The sequence below is a fragment of the Salvelinus fontinalis genome, chromosome 21 (genome assembly GCF_029448725.1).
Source record: "Salvelinus fontinalis isolate EN_2023a chromosome 21, ASM2944872v1, whole genome shotgun sequence".
Classification (NCBI taxonomy): Eukaryota; Metazoa; Chordata; class Actinopteri; order Salmoniformes; family Salmonidae; genus Salvelinus; species Salvelinus fontinalis.
The window spans coordinates 17,802,642-17,824,006 of record NC_074685.1 but is presented as its reverse complement, the minus strand read 5'-3'; the positions used below and the strand labels follow the sequence as shown (position 1 = coordinate 17,824,006).

At 43.0% G+C, this 21,365-nt stretch overlaps 1 protein-coding gene across 1 annotated transcript in view; it reads right to left on the bottom strand.

The window, feature by feature from the left end:
• LOC129818348 (collagen alpha-1(XI) chain-like) overlaps nucleotides 1-21,365 on the bottom strand; it is a 114,627-nt gene that overhangs the window by 56,830 nt on the left and 36,432 nt on the right. Inside the window, exons 2-6 of the mRNA XM_055874155.1 lie at nucleotides 11,995-12,139; nucleotides 10,204-10,362; nucleotides 8,220-8,412; nucleotides 3,217-3,351; nucleotides 2,490-2,576 (exon numbers count right to left, since the gene is read on the bottom strand). Of these exons, the coding sequence (XP_055730130.1) occupies nucleotides 2,490-2,576; nucleotides 3,217-3,351; nucleotides 8,220-8,412; nucleotides 10,204-10,362; nucleotides 11,995-12,139 (719 nt within the window). The remainder of the gene's footprint in view (nucleotides 1-2,489; nucleotides 2,577-3,216; nucleotides 3,352-8,219; nucleotides 8,413-10,203; nucleotides 10,363-11,994; nucleotides 12,140-21,365) is intronic.

Sequence of the window (21,365 nt, the reverse complement as noted above, 5' to 3'; positions counted from 1 at the left end):
TTATATTGGGACTAATGAAAAACCAGGGCAGGTCCCTTCTCTGTTGTCTGCATGTCACTGGCTGTGGCTGCAATTGGGGACTATTCTAGATTATACAACGGGTGGGTCTAATCCTGAATGCTGATTGGTTAAAAGCGCATTCCAGCTGGTGTCTATTCACAAATTACCAATGGCTAAATCTATGACGTTAAAATGTTTATTTCCTCTGTTACATCTGACTGCGCAATCCACTGTCTCATCAGCCCAGGCAGGGAAGTTTTAAACTTGATCTCCACTACAAAAAACCTCTAGACATTATCTCACATTTCTTCGAGACTAACATTTAGTTTTCATCAGTGGAGATTTGTTTAAAACTCGCTGTCTGTCTCTCCAACATTTGCAACATTGTTTCAATATTCAAATTCGATCTCCAACCATGGTAATAAACGTGTAGGGTTTGTGAGTCAGGACGAGAGAAAAAGGCAGGCAGCTTTTCTCAACCAGTCGAAATCATGAATTAGCTGGCAGAATTTTTATGGATATATACAAATGTCAATTGAAAAAAAAGGTAAAACGAAATGAAGTGCAGCTAGTTTGCAGTCTTTCCAGCCTCAATTTGAAGTGATTGTGTTAGCTGTGTTGTTGGCTAGCTTCCCTGAACAACAGTGTTCTGACGAGAGAACACATTTTCTATGCCAGGTGAAATCGTGCCTCATTAGCTCATTGTTATGGATGTATCTAAATAAATGTCACCAGAAAACACCTTAAACAAATGCAGCTACTGTTGTTATTCTGTCTGCACTGTTTGACGTGACTGTAAGTTAGCCGTAGTTGGCTAGCTAGCAAGCAAGACATAAGAACGTTTCCTGCCAGTATGGCAATGGAACTTTTAAAACGAACGACTGGGTTGCGTCCACAGAACAAAAAGACTGAACGACTGGGCAACCGACCAATAGAATGAATGACCAACCCGGCTTGGGTAGCAACCCTAGATTTGTGTCGGGACTATATCTTGTGGAAGGATGAAATAGTATGAACAAATTCATCAAAATAAAGTTTTTAAAGAAATATGTCAATCATTATTTGAATATGTTGGTAACCCATCTCGGGCCTAAAAACACCCGTGCCAATATATCCTCCAAACACATTATCACTTAAATCTACACCTTGCAGGGCCTATACTTCTGGTAAGTTTCCTTGATTAAAAACCTCTTGGCGCACGGATCCCTTTAACGGGATCATTTTCGTAAACAACCGCTGAATTGCAGAGCGCCAAATTAAAAAAAAATATACAAAAAATATTTATTTTCATGAAATCACAAGTGAAATATACCAAAACACAGCTTAGCTTGTTGTTAATCCACCTATCGTGTCAGATTTTGAAAATATGCTTTACAGCGAAAGCAATCCAAGCATTTGTGAGTTTATCGATCACTAGACAAAACATTAAGAACAGCTAGCAGCAATGTAGATTGGTCACGAAAGCCAGAAAAGCAATAAAATGAATCGCTTACGTTTGATGATCTTCGGATGTTTGCACTCACGAGACTCCCAGTTACACAATAAATGTTCCTTTTGTTCGATAACGATTATTTTTATATCGAAAAACCTCCATTTGGTTGGTGCGTTATGTTCAGAAATCAACAGGCTCGAGCAGTCATGAAGGGCAGACAAAAATTCCAAATAGTATCCGTAAAGTTAGTAGAAACATGTCAAACGTTTTTTATAATCAATCCTCAGGTTGTTATTAACATAAATAATTGATAATATTTCAACCGGACGGTAAACTATTCAATAACAGAGATGTTGAGCTACAACTTTTGCGCGCATGAACTAATGGAAGGACATCCGTCTATCCACTGACGCGTTTTGATAAATCTCATTCTTCAGAATAAAAGCTTGAAACTATGTCTAAAGACTGAGGAAGCCATTGGAAAAGGAATCTGGTTGATATCCCTTTAAATGGAGGAAAGGCAGGCAACGGAACAGGGACGGAACAGGGATTTTTCCAAATAAGAGACACTTCCGGGTTGGAATTCCTCAGGTTTTCGCCTGCGAAATCAGTTCTGTTATACTCACAGACAATATTTTGACAGTTTTGGAAACTTTAGAGTGTTTTCTATCCTAATCTGTCAATTATATGCATATTCTAGCATCTGGGCCTGAGAAATAGGCAGCTTACTTTGGGAATGTTATTTTTTCCAAACATAAAAATTCTGCCCCCTAGCTTCAAGAGGTTTTAACCCACAATATGTATCACGGTAATGCAACAAGGAGTCCATCCTGTGCCAGACCAAGCTCAAGAGAAGCACTTAATCTGTGAATCCAGTCAAAGGGCTGGAAAAAAGGGTTTCTGTCTAAATCATGGCAGGTAGAAACAGAGCATATGCCACGTCCCCCTTTACAAGAAAGGTTTCTTACCCCAAGGGTATTTTCCTGGTTAAATAAAGAACAATTACATTCAGCTAGATTTGGGATTCCCCTTGAATCAGATAGACCTTTATACTCACAGTCTTCCCCACTTGCACATCCAAAAAAGAGGAGTCCTTGGATCTCTCTAGCAGGTCCACCAGGTCATTTGAGGACAGCAGGAGCTTCTGAGTGGAAAGAGAGGGAATTAAAACAGTACAGCGCAAAACTAATGAACAAAAAAAAGCCCTGGTTACGTCTCAAATCGCCTTTATAGTGCACTACTTTTGACTAGAGACCATAGGGTGTGATTTGGGAAGCAACCACTCAGAGTAATGAAATTTACCAGACTGGATCAAACCACAAGAAGAGTGCCAGTCTTGTTGATTCTATTGGTAGCTATTATCACAGGGTGCTGTACTGTACAGGGAGTCTGTCGACAGGGTCTTAACTCCTGGAGTCTGTGTGTCTGCACACAGCACTCTGACAGACACCTGGCCCTTTTATCTCCAGCACACTACAGTACTTCGACCATAAACACAGAGCCCCCGTGCCAGGGCTTTCATTCTATGCACTTGTATATAGTACTCCTACTACCTAAGACTATTATTTGTACCATTTGGAGTCAATGCAGTGGCACAAACCACTAGAACCTGACCTCAATCTTTCCTAAGCGTCCCCCCTCTCCCTCTCCCTCTCCCTCTCTTTATGTTGTGTAACCATTATTTTGGGTCAGCATAACATTGTTTGAATATTTTTCTGTGTCATTTAAACATGGTCTAAACGTTAGTTTGGATCAGTCTAATGTTGTTGAGAGCTGCAGCGTACCTCCAGTGCGTGGTTGGTACGTGGGGAGCGGGGGGACTTGAACCCGGCCCCCCCACACTGGGCAGGATGAAGAGTGCAGTGATGGTGGCCGGCATCTGTGTCGCCCATCAGGAACGTCAGCTGTCGGAATTGGCCCTGTGGAGACAGAGCCGTCAAACACACTCACCTGACCCCCAGAGGTCACAATGTTCAGACAGAATACCCAGAGGACCATTCCTCAGTCAGGGCCTCTAAGACACTGAGACAAATATGATGGACAGACAGACTTTAGAGACCTCTACATACATTTATCTACACCAGCTAGCGTTCTACTCCCCAAGCTATGTTTAGAAGTGTGTGTGTTAGCGTGTGTGAGGGTCTGTGTGTGAGGGTCTGTGTGTGTTAGCGTGTGTGAGGGTCTGTGTGTGTTAGCGTGTGTGAGGGTCTGTGTGTGGTAGTGTGTGTGTGAGGGTCTGTGTGTGTTAGCGTGTGTGAGGGTCTGTGTGTGTTAGCATGTGTGAGGGTCTGTGTGTGTTAGTGTGTGTGTGAGGGTCTGTGTGTGTTAGTGTGTGTGTGAGGGTCTGTGTGTGTGATTAAATGTGTGAAGGTGAACGGAAAGGCTCTGGAGCAACGAACCGCCCTTGCTGTCTCTCCAGGGCCGGTTCCCCTCTCTCCACTGGGATTCTCTGCCTCTAACCCTGTTACTGGGGCTGAGTCACTGGCTTGCTGGTGCTCTTTCATGCCGTCCCTAGGAGGGGTGCGTCACTTGAGTGGGTTGAGTTACTGACGTGAACTTCCTGTCTGGGTTGGCGCCCCCCCTTGGTTGTGCTGTGGTGGAGACCTTTGTGGGCTATACTCGGCCTTGTCTCAGGATTGTAAGTTGGTGGTTGAGGATATCCCTCTAGTGGTGTGGGGGCTGTGCTTTGGCAGAGTGGGTGGGGTTATATCCTTCCTGTTTGGCCCTGTCCGGGGGTTTCTTCGGATGGGGCCACAGTGTCTCCTGACCGCTCCTGTCTCAGCCTCCAGTATTTATGCTGCAGTAGTTTATGTGTCGGGGGGCTGGGGTCAGTTGGTTATACCTGGAGTACTTCTCCTGTCTTATCCAGTGTCCTGTGTGAATTTAAGTATGCTCTCTCTAATTCTCTCGTTCTCTCTTTCTCTCTGAGAACCTGAGCCCTAGGACCATACGTCAGGACTACCGGGCATGCTGACACTTTGCTGTCCCCAGTCCGCCCGGCCTTGCTGCTATTCCAGTTTCAACTGTTTCTGCCTGCGGTTACGAAACCCCTACCTGTCCCAGACCTGCTGTTTTCAACTCTTAATGATCGGCTATGAAAAGCCAACTGAGATTTATTCCTGATTATTATTTGACCATGCTTGTCATTTATGAACATTTTGAAAATCTTGGCTCTCTCTAATTTTCTCCTTCTCTCTTTCTCTCGGAGGACCTGAGCCCTAGGACCATACGTCGGGACTACCGGCCGTGGTGACTCCTTGCTGCCCCCAGTCCGCCTGGCCTTGCTGCTATTCCAGTTTCAACTCTTCTGCCTGCGGTTATGGAACCCCTACCTGTCCCAGACCTGCTGTTTTCAACTCTTAATGATCAGCTATGAAAAGCCAACTGAAAATCATTCATGATTATTATTTGACCATGCTTGTCACTTATGAACATTTTTGAACATCTTGGCATAGTTCTGTTATAATCTCCACCCGGCACAGCCAGAAGAGGACTGGCCACCCCTCATAGCCTGGTTCCTCTCTAGGTTTCTTCCTAGGTTTTGGCCTTTCTAGGGAGTTTTTCCTAGCCACCGTGCTTCTACACCTGCATTCTAGCTGTTTGGGGTTTTAGGCTGGGTTTCTGTACAGCACTTCGAGATATTATCTGATGTACGAAGGGCTATATAAAATAAAATTGATTGATTGATTGATTAAATGTGTAGCATTTTACGTAAACAGAAAGATCGCTCCCTTTGCCGCAGACAAAGAGCACCAGACATCATTCGTCTTTTTTGAAGAATGTAAACGTGTTACAGTGTAAAATGCAAATGTATCTGTGCTTTAGCTATAGACTCAGACAATGCATTCCTTAACTGTTTACACATCAAACCTTTAATGATGATAAAATATGGCTTATAATTACAGTGCCAACTAAACAAATAACTTTATCGCATGAAATATGGACTAAATAAATGTTAGAAGCTAAATAAAATTGAGAGAGAAAGAGAGATAGAGAGAAATACAGCACACAGTATACTATTTCCCCACAGATTTCCCCCAAATTTGTTTTTCAACCAGTCCACAAACTTCTTGTTAACAAACTATAGTTTTGGCAAATCTACTTTGTGCATGACACAAGTCATTTTTCAAACAATTGCTTACAGACAGATTATTGCACTTAAAATTCACGGTATCACAATTTCAGTGGGTCAGAAGTTTACATACACTTACTGGATTGTGCCTTTAAACAGCTTGGAAAATTCCAGAAAATTATGTCATGGCTTTAGAAGATTCTGATAGGCTAATTGACATTATTTGAGTCAATAGGAGGTGTACCTGTGGATGTATTTCAAGGCCTACCTTCAAACTCAGTGCCTCTTTGCTTGACATCATGGGAAAATCAAAGGAAATCAGCCAAGGAAGTCTGGTTCATCCTTGGGAGCAATTTCCAAACGCCTGAAGGTACCACGTTCATTTGTACAAACAATAGTACAAGTATAAACACCACGGGACCACGCAGCTGTCATACCGCTCAGGAAGGAGACATGTTCTGTCTCCTAGAGATGAACGTACTTTGGTGCGAAAAGTGCAAATCAATCCTAGAACAACAGCAAAGGACCTTGTAAAGATGCTTGAAGACAGAGGTACAAAAGTATCTATATCCACAGTAAAACGACAAAGATCGTACTTTTTGGAGAAATGTCCTCTGGTCTGATGAAACAAAAATAAAACTGTTTGGCCATAATGACCATCATTATGTTTGGAGGAAAAAGGGGGAGGCTTGCAAGCCGAAGAACACAATCCCAACCGTGAAGCACGGGGGTGGCAGCATCATGTTGTGAAGGTGCTTTCTGTAGGAGGGACTGGTGCACTTCACAAAATAGATGACATCAAGAGGAAGAACAATTATGTGGATATATTGAAGCAACATCTCAAGACATCAGTCAGGAAGTTAAAGCCTGGTCGCAAATGGGTCTTCCAAATGGACAATGACCCCAAGCATATTTCCAAAGTTGTGGCAAAACGGCTTAAGGACAACAAAGTCAAGGTATTGGAGTGGCCATCACAAAGCCCTGACCTCAATCCAATAGAAAATCTGTGGGCAGAACTGAAAAAGCATGTGCGAGCAAGGAGGCCTACCAACCTGACTCAGTTACACCAGCTCTGTCAGGAGGAATGGGCCAAAATTCACCCAAATTATTGTGGGAAGCTTGTGGAAGGCTACCTGAAACGTTTGACCCAAGTTGAACAATTTAAAGACAATGCTACCAAATACTAATTGAGTGTATGTAAACTGCTGACCCACTGAGAATGTGATGAAAGAAATAAAAGCTGAAATAAATAATTCTCTCTACTATTATTCTGACATTTCACATTCTTAAAATAAAGTGGTGATCCTAACTGACCTAAGACAGGGAAGTTTTACTAGGATTAAACATCAGGATTTGTGAAAAACTGAGTTTAAATGTATTTGGCTCAGGTGTATGTAAACTTCCGACCTCAACTGTATCTTTATTCCCAGTCATGTGAAATCCATAGATTAGGGCCTAATGAATTTATTTTACATTGACTGATTTCCTTATATGAACTGTAAAATCTTCTAAATTGTTGCATGTTGTGATTCTGTATTGTTTTCAGTATATATATTCACAGACCTAAAGGAACTGTCTGCACAAATGCCTACCTTTCCTCTGTGGAGGAACAACAAACCATTTAAAACTGGTTTAAAAGCCTGCTTAACCTTCACGAAAACCCATTAGCAAAGGCCTCATCTATATCAGTCTTTATTGTGCTGTAACTGTAGAGAAAGGAAATGGATCAACTGACAATAAACAGTTAAAACAGACAGGGGAAGGTGTTTTCCACCCTTAGTTGCCCTGAAGTGGATGACCGTTAAGGTGAAAAATGGAGGTGTGCTAAAGTTCCAGTAAAGAGGAACCTGGCGGGAGAAGACTGTTACCACCTCAGAGAGGAAGCTTAATCCTCGGAGGGGTTGTCATAAAGACCTGTCGCTGTGGGAGAGAAGGTGATGGAGAATCAATCTTGGCTCTGGAATGAGCTGAGCACAAAGCCAGATGCTGCCTGCAGTCTGTCCTGTCCTGCTCACCCCCCTTCCCGCTCAGCACTCATTCTGTACGCTCTAACACGCATCCTTCATAAACACTGGCTCTGGCTGCTGGCTTCTGCTATGGACAGCACAGGGATGTCTTCATGTGTCTTGGGGAATGGGGGCAGTTGGTGGGGTCAGGGCAATGAGAGGAGCCCCCATCCCATCTCACCCCCCTAAACCTCCCTTACAGGTTGGGTAGGGGGATTGCTAGACCATTGGGTTCCTATACAGTGTGCTGATTCACATTGTTTTTTGGCTACAAGGTTTGACAGCACCTACATCCTGCAGACCGGTACTGATCTTCTATGATAAATGACCCACCATTCAACAGAAAGGGCACTCAGTTATTGAGTCACTCTGAACAGCAGGAGATGAAGCTGTATAGTCTATGTTGCATAATGTGTTGCTGGTATGTTGCATGATGATTTAGGCAAACACATCCTCTTTTATGGAAACATGCAGGAGAAGGGAGGAGAGGAGTGGAGAGAGTAGAGGACAGGAAAGGAGAAAAGAGGAGGGGGAGAGGAGAAAAGAGGGGAGGAGAACAGAGGAGAGAGGAGAGGAGAGGAGAACAGAGGAGAGGAGAGATAAGGAGAGGAGACGACAGAGGAAAAGAGAACGGAACTGGAGAGGAGAGGATGAAAAAGAAGAGAAAGGAGAGGAAATAAAGAGGTGGAACGGTAAATCCAGTACTTACCTCAAAGGGTGTCTCGAAGCCCTCTATGATCCCTCCCAACAATAGTAGGCCTTCAGGGGTGATGCCCATACCCTGGTACACCCAGTCCACACTTTCCACCAGGGCACAGTCCACATACAGCGCCAGCCTAACAGATGACACACTCACAGCCACATGGTGCCACTGGCCGTCAGACAGACCACTGACCGGGAACCTGGGAATCGGGTCAAAACAATGTAATGGGTGATGTCATACAGTATGACAAACATTATTGAGAAGGAAGTGCATGTCTCTGTTATGTGCTGTTTTGGCAATAATGTGAAGTGTGTGGTGCATGTTGGCCCTCTAAAAGCTTCACTTCCAAGACAGTGTTGAGATTCAAATATAGTCACACCTCAAATATCAGCTCTAAATTTCATGCACCATAAACAATATAGTTACTTGTTGAAATTGTTATGTATTTATCATTTTTAAGTAGTTATATTGAGAATTAGTAAGTGCTTTACACCTAAAGACAGGAGTGTGATATTTATTTACTGTTTATAAGTACCAAGGCAACAAAATGACTCTGTCCATCTTCTGGCCAAGTCTTAAGTCTGTCTAACAGTGATGCATTGCTTAAAATCCACTGTGGCTTAAGAAGAGAGGGACAAGCAACCTGCCAGTAGGCTTTCGAAAAACAGCCCTTGAATCGTTTCACCCTCAGTCAACATACACACACGATTTCGCAAAAATGGGCCCTTTTGTCATGTCTTATTTAGAAAAAATATTTAGTTTCTTGAAAAATACTTTTAGCAACATAAATACTTTTCTCATTTTAGCGGGAACCAAACTGGTATTGGCTGTGACCATTTTATTAAACAATACATGAAATTTACTCCATCGTCCCAAAACACTTTCCGCACGAAGTATTTACATTACATCATAAAACATGATCACTTTAGTTTAAAACTGAATCACAAACAAAATGGGTTTGGGGATCATTTGGTTTACCTGGTTTATTTAGAAAATATGATTTGAATTCCTTATTGAATACATATGACTGTTTGCTTCTTGTGCTTGTAAACCTGCACTGAGGCTACCATAAACAATATAGTTACTTGTTGAAATTGTTATGTATTTATCATTTTTAAGTAGTTATATTGAGAATAAGTAAGTGCTTTACACCTAAAGACAGGAGTGTGATATTTATTTACTGTTTAAATATATTTTTTAACAAATGTGTAGATTGTGGTAGTAATTACTTTGTAATGACAGGGTAATGGTCAAATGCATTGCTACAAACACAGTAAAATATTTAGTAATAAGCAGTACTGAGCAGGGAGGGGTGTACCCATTTTACACTTTATGGTGGTAATAACCTGTAAATCTTCATTACAGACGGTAAGGACACAAAATAAAATATTCTCTTATCTTGACAAATTCAAATGTACTTTTCTTGGAGGTAGAGATATAATATCACATACTCTCTACCTCATATCCTTGTTCGCCACTGTCACTTCCCAGTTCTTGGGTGAATTGATTTGTAAAATGTTGATAAATACTACAATTGATCATTTTATTCAGTGTGATGGTGATGACGTAAAACTGTGGGACAACTATTTCCTAAAACAAAATATATTTTTAGTGCTTATGAACATTAAAAAGTACATAGCTTTCATTTATTTAACTTTTTTTTTTAAACAGGTGCATTAACTATTTTCAAATGATCAAAATGTTTCTTATTGAAATACATAGCAGAAGGTCAAAGTCAGGGTGTGGGACAACTGCCTTGTCAATTCAAAACAGTGAAATCCAGAAATAAAATGCTTTGGAAAATGAACAAAAAAACATAAATTGGAAAAATTTAAACAAAAGTTTAAGGTTAATTTGTGACAACTTAACATAGGTCATAGATTAAAACCAATTATTATATATTTTTTTTAATTACATCTACCTGAGACACAAAAAAAGCCTGTATTTGCAAAATCACCACAGATGGGCAGATAGACATACACAGACTCACTCGTAGTGGCGCTGTTGCGTGCTGATGAAGGTGAGTGTGTATGCGCTGATGCGTAGTTGCAGCAGGATGTGGCTGTCATGGCTGAGCAGGGTGAGGACGCTGCGTTCGTCTCGCTGTGGGCTTCGTAACTGCACCAACAGACTGAACTCATCTGCAAACCTGTACAACACAATGCCGGTACACAGTGTCAGTCTCTGTGTGTACAGTCGTGGCCAAAAGTTTTGAGAATGACACAAATATAAATTTTCACAAAGTCTGCTGCCTCAGTTTGTATGATAGCAATTTGCATAAACTCCAGAATGTTATGAAGAGTGATCAGATGAATTGCAATTAATTGCAAAGTCCCTCTTTACCATGCAAATTAACTGAATCACAAAAAATCCCACAAAAGGACCAGCTGACATCATGTCAGTGATTCTCTCGTTAACACAGGTGTGAGTGTTGACGAGGACAAGGCTGGAGATCACTCTGTCATGCTGATTGAGTTCGAATAACAGACTGGAAGCTTCAAAAGGAGAGTGGTGCTTGGAATCATTGTTCTTCCTCTGTCATCCATGGTTACCTGCAAGGAAACACGTGCCGTCATCATTGCTTTGCAAAAAAAGGGCTTCACAGGCAAGGATATTGCTGCCAGTAAGATTGCACCTAAATCAACCATTTATCGGATCATTAAGAACTACAAGGAGAGCGGTTCAATTGTTGTGAAGAAGGCTTCAGGGCACCCAAGAATGTCCAGCAAGCGCCAGGACCGTCTCCTAAAGTTGATTCAGCTGCGGGATCGGGGCACCACCAGTACAGAGCTTGCTCAGGAATGGCAGCAGGCAGGTGTGAGTGCATCTGCACGCACAGTGAGGCGAATACTTTTGGAGGATGGCCTGATGTTAAGAAGGGCAGCAAAGAAGCCACTTCTCTCCAGGAAAAACATCAGGGACAGACTGATATTCTGCTAAAGGTACAGGGATTGGACTGCTGAGGACTGGGGTAAAGTCATTTTCTCTGATGAATCCCCTTTCCGATTGTTTGGGGAATCTGTAAAAAAGCTTGTCCGAAGAAGACAAGGTGAGCGCTACCATCAGTCCTGTGTCATGCCAACAGTAAAGCATCCTGAGACCATTCATGTCTGGGGTTGCTTCTCAGCCAAGGGAGTGGGCTCACTCACAATTTTGCCTAAGAACACAGCCATGAATAAAGAATGGTACCAACACATCCTCCAAGAGCAACTTCTCCCAACCATCCAGGAACAGTTTGGTGACGAACAATGCCTTTTCCAGCATGATGGAGCACCTTGCAATAAGGCAAAAGGGATAAATAAGTGGCTCGGGGAACAAAACATCAATATTTTGGGTCCATGGCCAGGAAACTCCCCAGACTTAATCCCATTGAGAACTTGTGCTCAATCCTCAAGAGGTGGGTGGACAAACAAAACCCCACAAATTCTGACAAACTCCAAGCATTGATAATGCAAGAATGGGCTGCCATCAGTCAGGATGTGGCCCAGAAGTTAGTTGACGGCATGCCGGGGCAGATTACAGAGGTCTTGAAAAAGTAGGGTCAACACTGCAAATATTGACACTTTGCATCAACTTCATGTAATTGTCAATAAAAGCCTTTGACACTTATGAAATGCTTATAATTATACTTCTGTATTCCATAGTAACATCTGACAAAAATATTTAAAGACACTGATGCAGCAAACTTTGTGGAAATTAATATTTGTGTCATTCTCAAAACTTTTGGCCATGACTGTGTGTGTGTGTTTGTGTGTGTGTGTGGGGGGGGGGGGGGATTTACCCGTCGTTGAAGAGTTGTGCAAGGGGCAGGGACAGGGTGGAGTACTGTCCCACCTGCAGCACCGGACACCTCAGAACATCCAGAGACATGGAGGCATTGCTGCTGTTGGACACCTGCAGCGAGAACTCCTCTAGAAGGTTCACCTCTGTGGAGAGAAAGAAAGGACAGACACACAGTGAAATAAAGTCGTGAGCAGCCATGTCGGGGTTCAAGCCTTAACTGTCAACTAACAGACAGATAACAATTATGTTGTATTATGGAGGCAGACCTCAATCCACTCCTCTGTAACACTCAGCTACCATTCTGAAGATCACCCTGTGAAAAGAAACTCCTTGTACCCCTCTCAATGGACTTCTGACCATAATGTTCCACACAGTAAGCTTCATTTTCTGTGAAAAGAGGGTCAAAAACAGCCACCTCATTCCATCCACTTTGCCCATCATTTAATATACTAAATTGGTATAAACTATTTTGGGAACCATTCCTTCTGGACTGTTGAGGGCTAGAACAAATACCAATAGTTTCAAAATGGTGGTGCTCTAGTGTGTACCATAGTGCCCTCCATTGTTTTGGTTTTCCTTCCATTTTTCTGTTTGTGTAACATGCCATGGTGAGGTCTATGGGCTGTTGATGAGGAGTTGAGGGTTGAGGAGCCCCTCCTAAGGGTTATGAATACAACAGTTGATCAATGGTGGAGAAAATGACTTAAGTCAGCATTGAAAGACATGTATTGTTGTGTATTGATTGGGCTGTAACCTGCAGTGCCTGGCCTTATTCTAAGGTCACCTGGGAACTACACTATCTAAGATGAGGAGGGCTTGAGGCCAATTAGACAAACAGGCAGTACTTTAGCACAGCAGGTACTGCAGGCAGGCAAATCAATTAGCCTAGACTGAACTAACCTTCCCCTGTAAGAAGCAGGAAGGAGAGAACAGCAGAGGTAAGTCAGGATTGTAATAGCAGCACTTAACATAGACTTCAATGGTTTAACCACAGTGAACATGCTTCATACCGCCACAGGGCTTGTTTCCATGGAAGGGGAGCTGCTCTTAGAGCAGGGGTGTCAAACATAGCCTACTTACAGGGTCCAATCCGGCCCGTGTGTGGTTTTAGTAAAAAAAATAATAACGAAAAGAACATATACATTGTCACACCCTGATCCTTGTGATTGTCTCCATCCCCTCCAGGTGTTGCTGATTTTCCCCAGTGTATTTATCCCTGTGTTTCCTGTCTCTCTGTGCCAGTTCGTCTTGTATGTTTCCAAGTCAACCAGCATTTTCCCCCGTTCTCCTGCTTTTTGCATTCTCCTTTTTCTAGTCCTCCCGGTTTTGACCCTTGCCGGTTTCTGAACTTTGTACCCGCCTGCCTGACCATTCTGCCTGTCTTCACCATGAGCCTGTCTGTTACGGCTCTCGTTGGTAGAAGGAAGAGTGGACCAAAGCGCAGCGTGGAAAGTGTTCATGATTCTTTTATTTCAAAAACACTCAAACAAAATAACAAACGTGAAAACGAAAGCGCACAGTTCTGTCAGGCAGAAAACACGAAACAGAAAACAGAAAACAAGATCCCACAAAACCCAAAAGGAAAATGACAACTTATGTATGATCCCTAATCAGAGACAACGATAGACAGCTGCCTCTGATTGGGAAACACACACGGCCAAAAACAAAGAAATAGAAAACATAGACTTTCCCACCCATGTCACACCCTGACCTAACCAAACATAGAAAATAATAAGGAACTCAGTGACACTGTCTGCCACCCTGTACCTCTTGGACTCTGATCTGGTTTTGACCTTTTTGCCTGTCCACGACCATTCTCTTGCCCACCCCTTTAGATTAATAAGCATTGTAAGACTCCAACAATCTGCCTCCTGTGTCTGCATTTGGGTCTCGCCTTGGGCCTTGATATACATATATATACAGTACCATTCAAAAGTTTGGACACACCTACTCATTCAAGGGTTTTTCTTGATTTTTATTATTTTCTACATTGTAGAATAATAGTGAAGACATCAAAACTATGAAATAACACATATAGAATCATGTAGTAAACCAAAAAGTTTTAAACAAATAAAAATATATTTTATATGAAATTCTTCAAAGTAAACAGCCTTGCTGACAGCTTTGCACACTCTTGGCATTCTCTCAACCAGCTTCATGAGGTAGTCACCTGGAATGCATTTCAATTAACAGGTGTGCCTTCCACCTGGCTACCCCTACCCCGGTCAACAGCACTGCCCTCCCCTCTGCTACTCGCCCAAGCCTTCCCCACCTCTCTTTCTCCCAAATACAGTCAGCTGATGTTCTGAAAGAGCTGCAAAATCTGGACCCTTACAAATCAGCCGGGCTAGATAATCTGGACCCTTTCTTTCTAAAACTATCTGCTGAAATTGTTGCCACCCCTATTACCAGCCTTTTCAACCTCTCTTTCGTGTCGTCTGAGATTCCCAAAGATTGGAAAGCAGCTGCGGTTATCCCCCTCTTCAAAGGGGGAGACACTCTAGACCCAAACTGCTACAGACCTATATCTATCCTACCCTGCCTTTCTAAGGTCTTCGAAAGCCAAGTCAACAAACAGATTACCGACCATCTCGAATCCCACCATACCTTCTCCGCTATGCAATCTGGTTTCAGAGCTGGTCATGGGTGCACCTCAGCCACGCTCAAGGTCATTAACGATATCTTAACCGCTATCGATAGGAAACAGTACTGTGCAGCCATATTCATTGACCTGGCCAAGGCTTTTGACTCTGTCAATCACCACATCCTCATCGGCAGACTCGACAGCCTTGGTTTCTCTAATGATTGCCTCGCCTGGTTCACCAACTACTTCTCTGATCGAGTTCAGTGTGTCAAATCGGAGGGTCTGTTGTCCGGACCTCTGGCAGTCTCTATGGGGTGCCACAGGGTTCAATTCTTGGACCGACTCTCTTCTCTGTATACATCAATGATGTCGCTCTTGCTGCTGGTGAGTCTCTGATCCACCTCTATGCAGACGACACTATTCTGTATACTTCTGGCCCTTCTTTTGACACTGTGTTAACAACCCTCCAGGCTAGCTTCAATGCCATACAACTCTCCTTCCGTGGCCTCCAATTGCTCTTAAATACAAGTAAAACTAAATGCATGCTCTTCAACCGATCGCTGCCTGCACCTGCCCGCCTGTCCAACATCACTACTCTGGACGGCTCTGACTTAGAATATGTGGACAACTACAAATACCTAGGTGTCTGGTTAGACTGTAAACTCTCCTTCCAGACTCACATCAAGCATCTCCAATCCAAAGTTAAATCTAGAATCGGCTTCCTATTCCGCAACAAAGCATCCTTCACTCATGCTGCCAAACATACCCTTGTAAAACTGACCATCCTACCAATCCTCGACTTCGGTGATGTCATTTACAAAATAGCCTCCAAAACCCTACTCAATAAATTGGATGCAGTCTATCACAGTGCCATCCGTTTTGTCACCAAAGCCCCATATACTACCCACCACTGCGACCTGTACGCTCTCGTTGGCTGGCCCTCGCTTCACACTCGTCGCCAAACCCACTGGCTCCAGGTCATCTACAAGACCCTGCTAGGTAAAGTCCCCCCTTATCTCAGCTCGCTGGTCACCATAGCAACGCCCACCCGTAGCACGCGCTCCAGCAGGTATATCTCTGGTCACCCAGAGATACCCAGCTGTAAGCCCAACCCCCACCTGTGGACATCGGGCCCTCATACCATCCTCATGGAGTCTGTTTCTGACCGTTTGAGCAGACACATGCACATTTGTGGCCTGCTGGAGGTCATTTTTCAGGGCGCTGGCAGTGCACCTCCTTGCACAAAGGCGGAAGTAGCGGTCCTGCTGCTGGGTTGTTGCCCTCCTACGGCCTCCTCCACGTCTCCTGTTGTACTGGCCTGTCTCCTGGTAGCGCCTCCATGCTCTGGACACTACGCTGACAGACACAGCAAACCTTCTTGCCACAGCTCGCATTGATGTGCCATCCTGGATGAGCTGCACTACCTGAGCCACTTGTGTGGGTTGTAGACTCCGTCTCATGCTAGCACTAGAGTGAAAGCACCGCCAACATTCAAAAGTGACCAAAACATCAGCCAGGAAGCATAGGAACTGAGAAGTGGTCTGTGGTCAACACCTGCAGAACCACTCCTTTATTGGGGGTGTCTTGCTAATTGCCTATAATTTCCACCTGTTGTCTATTCCATTTCCACAACAGCATGTGAAATTTATTGTCAATCAGTGTTGCTTCCTAAGTGGACAGTTTGATTTCACAGAAGTGTGATTGACTTGGAGTTACATTGTGTTGTTTAAGTGTTCCCTTTATTGTTTTGAGCAGTGTATATATATACACACACACAGACGTGCTCAAATTTGTTGGTACCCCTCCACAAAAAAATGAAGAATGCACAACTTCTCTGAAATAACATGGAACTGACAAAAGTAATTGGCATCCACCACTGTTTATTCAATTTTTAATAGAAATCAGACTTTGCTTTTGATTATTTATTCAACATAATATTGAAATAGTAAAACAAATTAAAATGGCATGGACAAAAATGATGGGACCCTTAACCTAATATTTTGTTGCACAACCTGCAATCACTGCAATCAAATGTTTTCTGTAGCTCTCAATGAGACTTCTGCACCTGTTAACAGGTAGTTTGACCCACTCTCCCTGAGCAAACTGCTCCAGCTGTCTCAGGTTTGATGGGTGCCTTCTCCAGACTGCAGGTTTCAGCTCTTTCCATAGAGGTTCGATAGGATTCAGATCAGGACTCATAGAAGGCCACTTCAGAATAGTCCAATGTTTTGTTCCTATCCATTCTTGGGTGCTTTTAGCTCTGTGTTTTGGGTATTTATCCTGTTGGAGGACCCATGACCTGCGACAGCTTTCTGACACTGTGCAGTACGTGATAGCCTTGAGACGTCATTGTGACCTGCACAGATTGAAGGCCCCCTGTGCCAGGCGCAGCAAAGCAGCCCCAAAACCTAACCCAGCCTCCTCCATGTTTCACTGTAGGTATGGTGTTCTTCTCTTTGAACGCTTCATTTCTTCATCTGTGAACATAGAGCTGTGACTTGCTAAAACGCTCCAGTTTTGACTCATCTGTCCAAAGGACATTCTCCCAAAAGGATTGTGGCTTGTCAATATGCATTTGAGCAAATTCCAGTCTGGCTTTATGTTTTTCTTTCAAAAGTGGTCCTCCTGGTTCTTCTTCCATGGAGCCCACTTTCACTCAAAAACTGACATACCTTCACCTTGGAGTTCAGCTTTTATCTCTTTGGCAGTTATCCTTGGTTCTTTTTCTACCATTTCGCTATCCTTCTGTTCAATCTGGAGTCGATTTTCCTGGGGTCGATGTTCTTCTTGCGGCCACGCCCAGGGAGGTTGGGTACTGTTCCATGGACCTTAAACTTCTTAATAATATTTGCAACTGTTGTCACAGGAACATCAAGCTGCTTGGAGATGGTCTTGCAGCCTTTATCTTTACCATGCTCGTCTATTATTTTCTTTCTGAACTCCTCAGACAAGTCTCTGCTTTGCTTTCTCTGGTCCATGTTCAGTGTGGTGCACACAATGACACCAAACAGCACAGTGACTACTTTTCTCCATTTAAATAGGCTGAATCACTGATTACGAGATTGGAAACATGTGTGATACTAATTAAAGAAAAACAATTGTTTGAAATGTCACTATAATCCAATTATTTATTATATTTTCTAAGGGGTACCAACAAATGTGTCCATATTTTAGAATATCTTTGTAGAATAAGCAATAATTCATCTCTTTTCACAGCTTATTTTCTTTATTCTATGACATACCAAAGGCATGCAAGTATACATGATAAAATAGCTTTTAATGTCATCCCTTTTCAGGAGGAATTAAGCATTATTTCACTGAGCTGTAAGGTTACCAACACATTTGAGACGTCTGTATATAAATATATACACACAGTGCTTTCAGAAAGTATTCATACTTATCCATATTTTGTTGTGTGTGTTACAGCCCATCTACACACAATACCCCACAATGACAACGTGAAAACATGTTGAGTCATTTTTGCAAATGTATTGAAAATAAAATGCGGAAATATCTCATTTACATAAGTATTCACACCCCTTTGCTATGACACTCCAAATTGAGCTCAGGTGCATCCAAATTCCTTCGATCATCCTTGAGATGTCACGACAACTTGATTGGTGTCCGACTGCGGCCAATGCAATTGTTTGGACATGATTTAGAAATAAACACATCTGTCTATATAAAGGTCCCACAGGTGACAGTGCATGTTAGAGGAGAAACTATACTTTGAAGTCCAAAGAACTATTCTCTGAGAATTGTGATGAGGCACATATCTGGAGAAGGCTATAAAACAATTTCTAGAGTGTTGAACGTTTCCAAGAGCACAGTGGTCTTCATCATTGGGAAATTGAAAAAATATAGAACTACCCAGACTCTGCCTAGAGCTGGCCGTCTGAGCAACCGGGCAAAAAGGACCTTGGTCAGGAAGGTGACCAAGAACCCAATGATCACTCTGACAGAACTACAGAGTTATTTGGCTGAGATGGGAGAACCTGCCAGAAGGATAACAGTTTCTACAGCACTTCAATAATCTGAGCTTCATGGGAGAGTGGCCAGACGGAAGCCACTCCTGAGAATAAGGCACATGAGAGCACGCCTGCAGTTTGCAAAAAGGCACGTGAAAGACTCTGAGCATGTGGTCTGATGAGACAATTGATCTCTTTGGTCTGAATGCAAAGCTCTATGTCTGGAGAAAACCAGGCAATTCATCACCCTTCTAACCCATCCCTACCGTGAAGCATGGGTGGCAGCATCATGCTTTGCGGATGCTTTTCAGCGGCAGGGACTGGAAGACTGGTAAGGATAGAGGGAACAATGAATGGAGCCAAATACAGACAAATCCTTGATGAGAACCTGCTTCAGAGTGCGAATGACCTTAGATGGGGCAAAGATTTATGTTCAAACGGGACAATGACCCCAAGCATACATCCAAAGCAAAGCTGGAATGGCTTCAGAACAAGAATGTGAAAGTCCTTGAGTGGCCCAGCAAAAATCCCAGTCTCCCATTGAAAATCTGTGGAAAGATGTAAAGATTGCTGTTCACTGCCACTCCCCATCTAATTTAACAGAGATAAAAAAATCTGCAGGGAAGAATGTGCAAGGCTGATACAGACATACCAAGACGACTCAAAACTGTAATCGCCGTCAGAGGTGCTTCTACAAAGATTTGACTCAGGGGTGTGAATACTTATGTAAATTAGATTTCTGTATTTCATTTTTAATAAATTTGCAAATATTATTAAAAAGTTTTCACTTTGTCATTATGGGGTATTGTGTGGAAATGGGTAAGATAAAATATTTGGGCCTCCCGGGTGGCGCAGTGGTCTAGGGCACTGCATCGCAGTGCTAACTGCGCCACCAGAGTCTCTGGGTTCGCGCCCAGGCTCTGTCGCAGCCGGCCGCGACCGGGAGGTCCGTGGGGCGACGCACAATTGGCATAGCGTCGTCCGGGGTAGGGAGGGTTTGGCCGGTAGGGATATCCTTGTCTCATCGCACTCCAGCGACTCCTGTGGCGGGCCGGGCGCAGTGCGCGCCAACCAAGGGGGCCAGGTACACGGTGTTTCCTCCGACACATTGGTGCGGCTGGCTTCCGGGTTGGAGGCGCGCTGTGTTAAGAAGCAGTACGGCTGGTTGGGTTGTGCTTCGGAGGACGCATGGCTTTCGACCTTCGTAGTAATTACTAGCGATTGGATACCACGAAAATTGGGGAGAAAATGGGATAAAAAAATAATAATAATAAAAAAGAGAAAATATTTGATTAATGTTTAATTCAGGCTGAATGTGTAAAGTCAAGGAGTGTAAATACCTTATGAAGGCACACAGTACAGTACAGTACATTTAATTGTTATACATTTTGGGGGAGGAAACAAACTCTAAAACCAAATCAAAACTGTGGTGAAATGACAATGTACCTACCTAAATACAGTTTCTTGACTGTGTCCAGCTCGCTAATAATCACTGAAATGAAAGCTAGACAGTCAGGGAGCTTAGAAAATCCTCAAATCAATGGATAGAGGACTACAGTATTTTGATGCAGAGGAAACATGACCTTGTCGAATACTGACTGGCTCCTAAGCGGAAATACTGTAGACAGAGGTTTTTCTTAATTTACATGTTGTTTCATACATTCATATTTTTCCCAGCTGAAAGACTGAGACAACATACCGTATATGCCTGACTCAATCAACACCTGCAAACGGTTAGCACTTGACCTTACCAGCCACTATGACGCACCCACAGACTAAGACCTGTTCCCCACCTGTATCTACTGTATGCCTGTCAGTCCCTCTGAGTCAAATGAGGCCCTTCTAGAGCAGGAGCAAATATACAGTTGAAGTCGGAAGTTTACATACACTTAGGTTGGAGTCATTAAAACTTGTTATTCAACCACTCCACAAATTTCTTGTAAACAAACTATAGTTTTGGCAAGTCGGTTAGGACATCTACTTTGTACATGACACAAGTACTTTTTCCAACAATTGTTTACAGACAGATTATTTCACTTATAATTCACTGTATCACAATTCCAGAAAATGATGTCATGGCTTTAGAAGCTTCTGATAGGCTAATTGACATAATTTGAGTCAATTGGCAGTGTACCTGTGGATGTATTTCAAGGCCTACTTTCAAACTCAGTGCCTCTTTGCTTGACATCATGGAAAAATCAAAAGAAATCAGCCAAGACCTCAGAAAACAAATTGTAGACCTTAACTAGTCTGGTTCATCCTTGGAAGCAATTTCCAAATGCTTGAAGGTACCACGTTCATCTGTACAAACAATAGTACGCAAGTACAAACACCATAGGACCATGCAGCCGTCATAACGCTCAGGAAGGAGACACGTTCTGTCTCCTAGAGATGAATGTACTTTGGTGCGAAAAGTGCAAATCAATCCCAGAATAACAGCAAAGGACCTTGTGAAGATGCTGGAGGAAACAGGTACAAAAGTATCTGTGTCCACAGTAAAACGAGTCCAATATCGACATAACCTGAAAGGCCGCTCAGCAAGGAAGAAGCCACTGGTCCAAAACCGCCATAAAAAAGACAGACTACGGTTTGCAACTGCACATGGGGACAAAGATCATACTTTTTGTAGAAATGTCATCTGGTCGGATGAATCAAAAATAGAACTGTTTGGCGATGATCATCATCATTATGTTTGGAGGAAAAAGGGGGAGGCTTGCAAGCCGAAGAACACCATCCCAACCGTGAAAATCGGGGGTCTTTGCTGCAGGAGGGACTGGTGCACTTCACAAAATAGATGGCATCATGAGGAAGAACAAT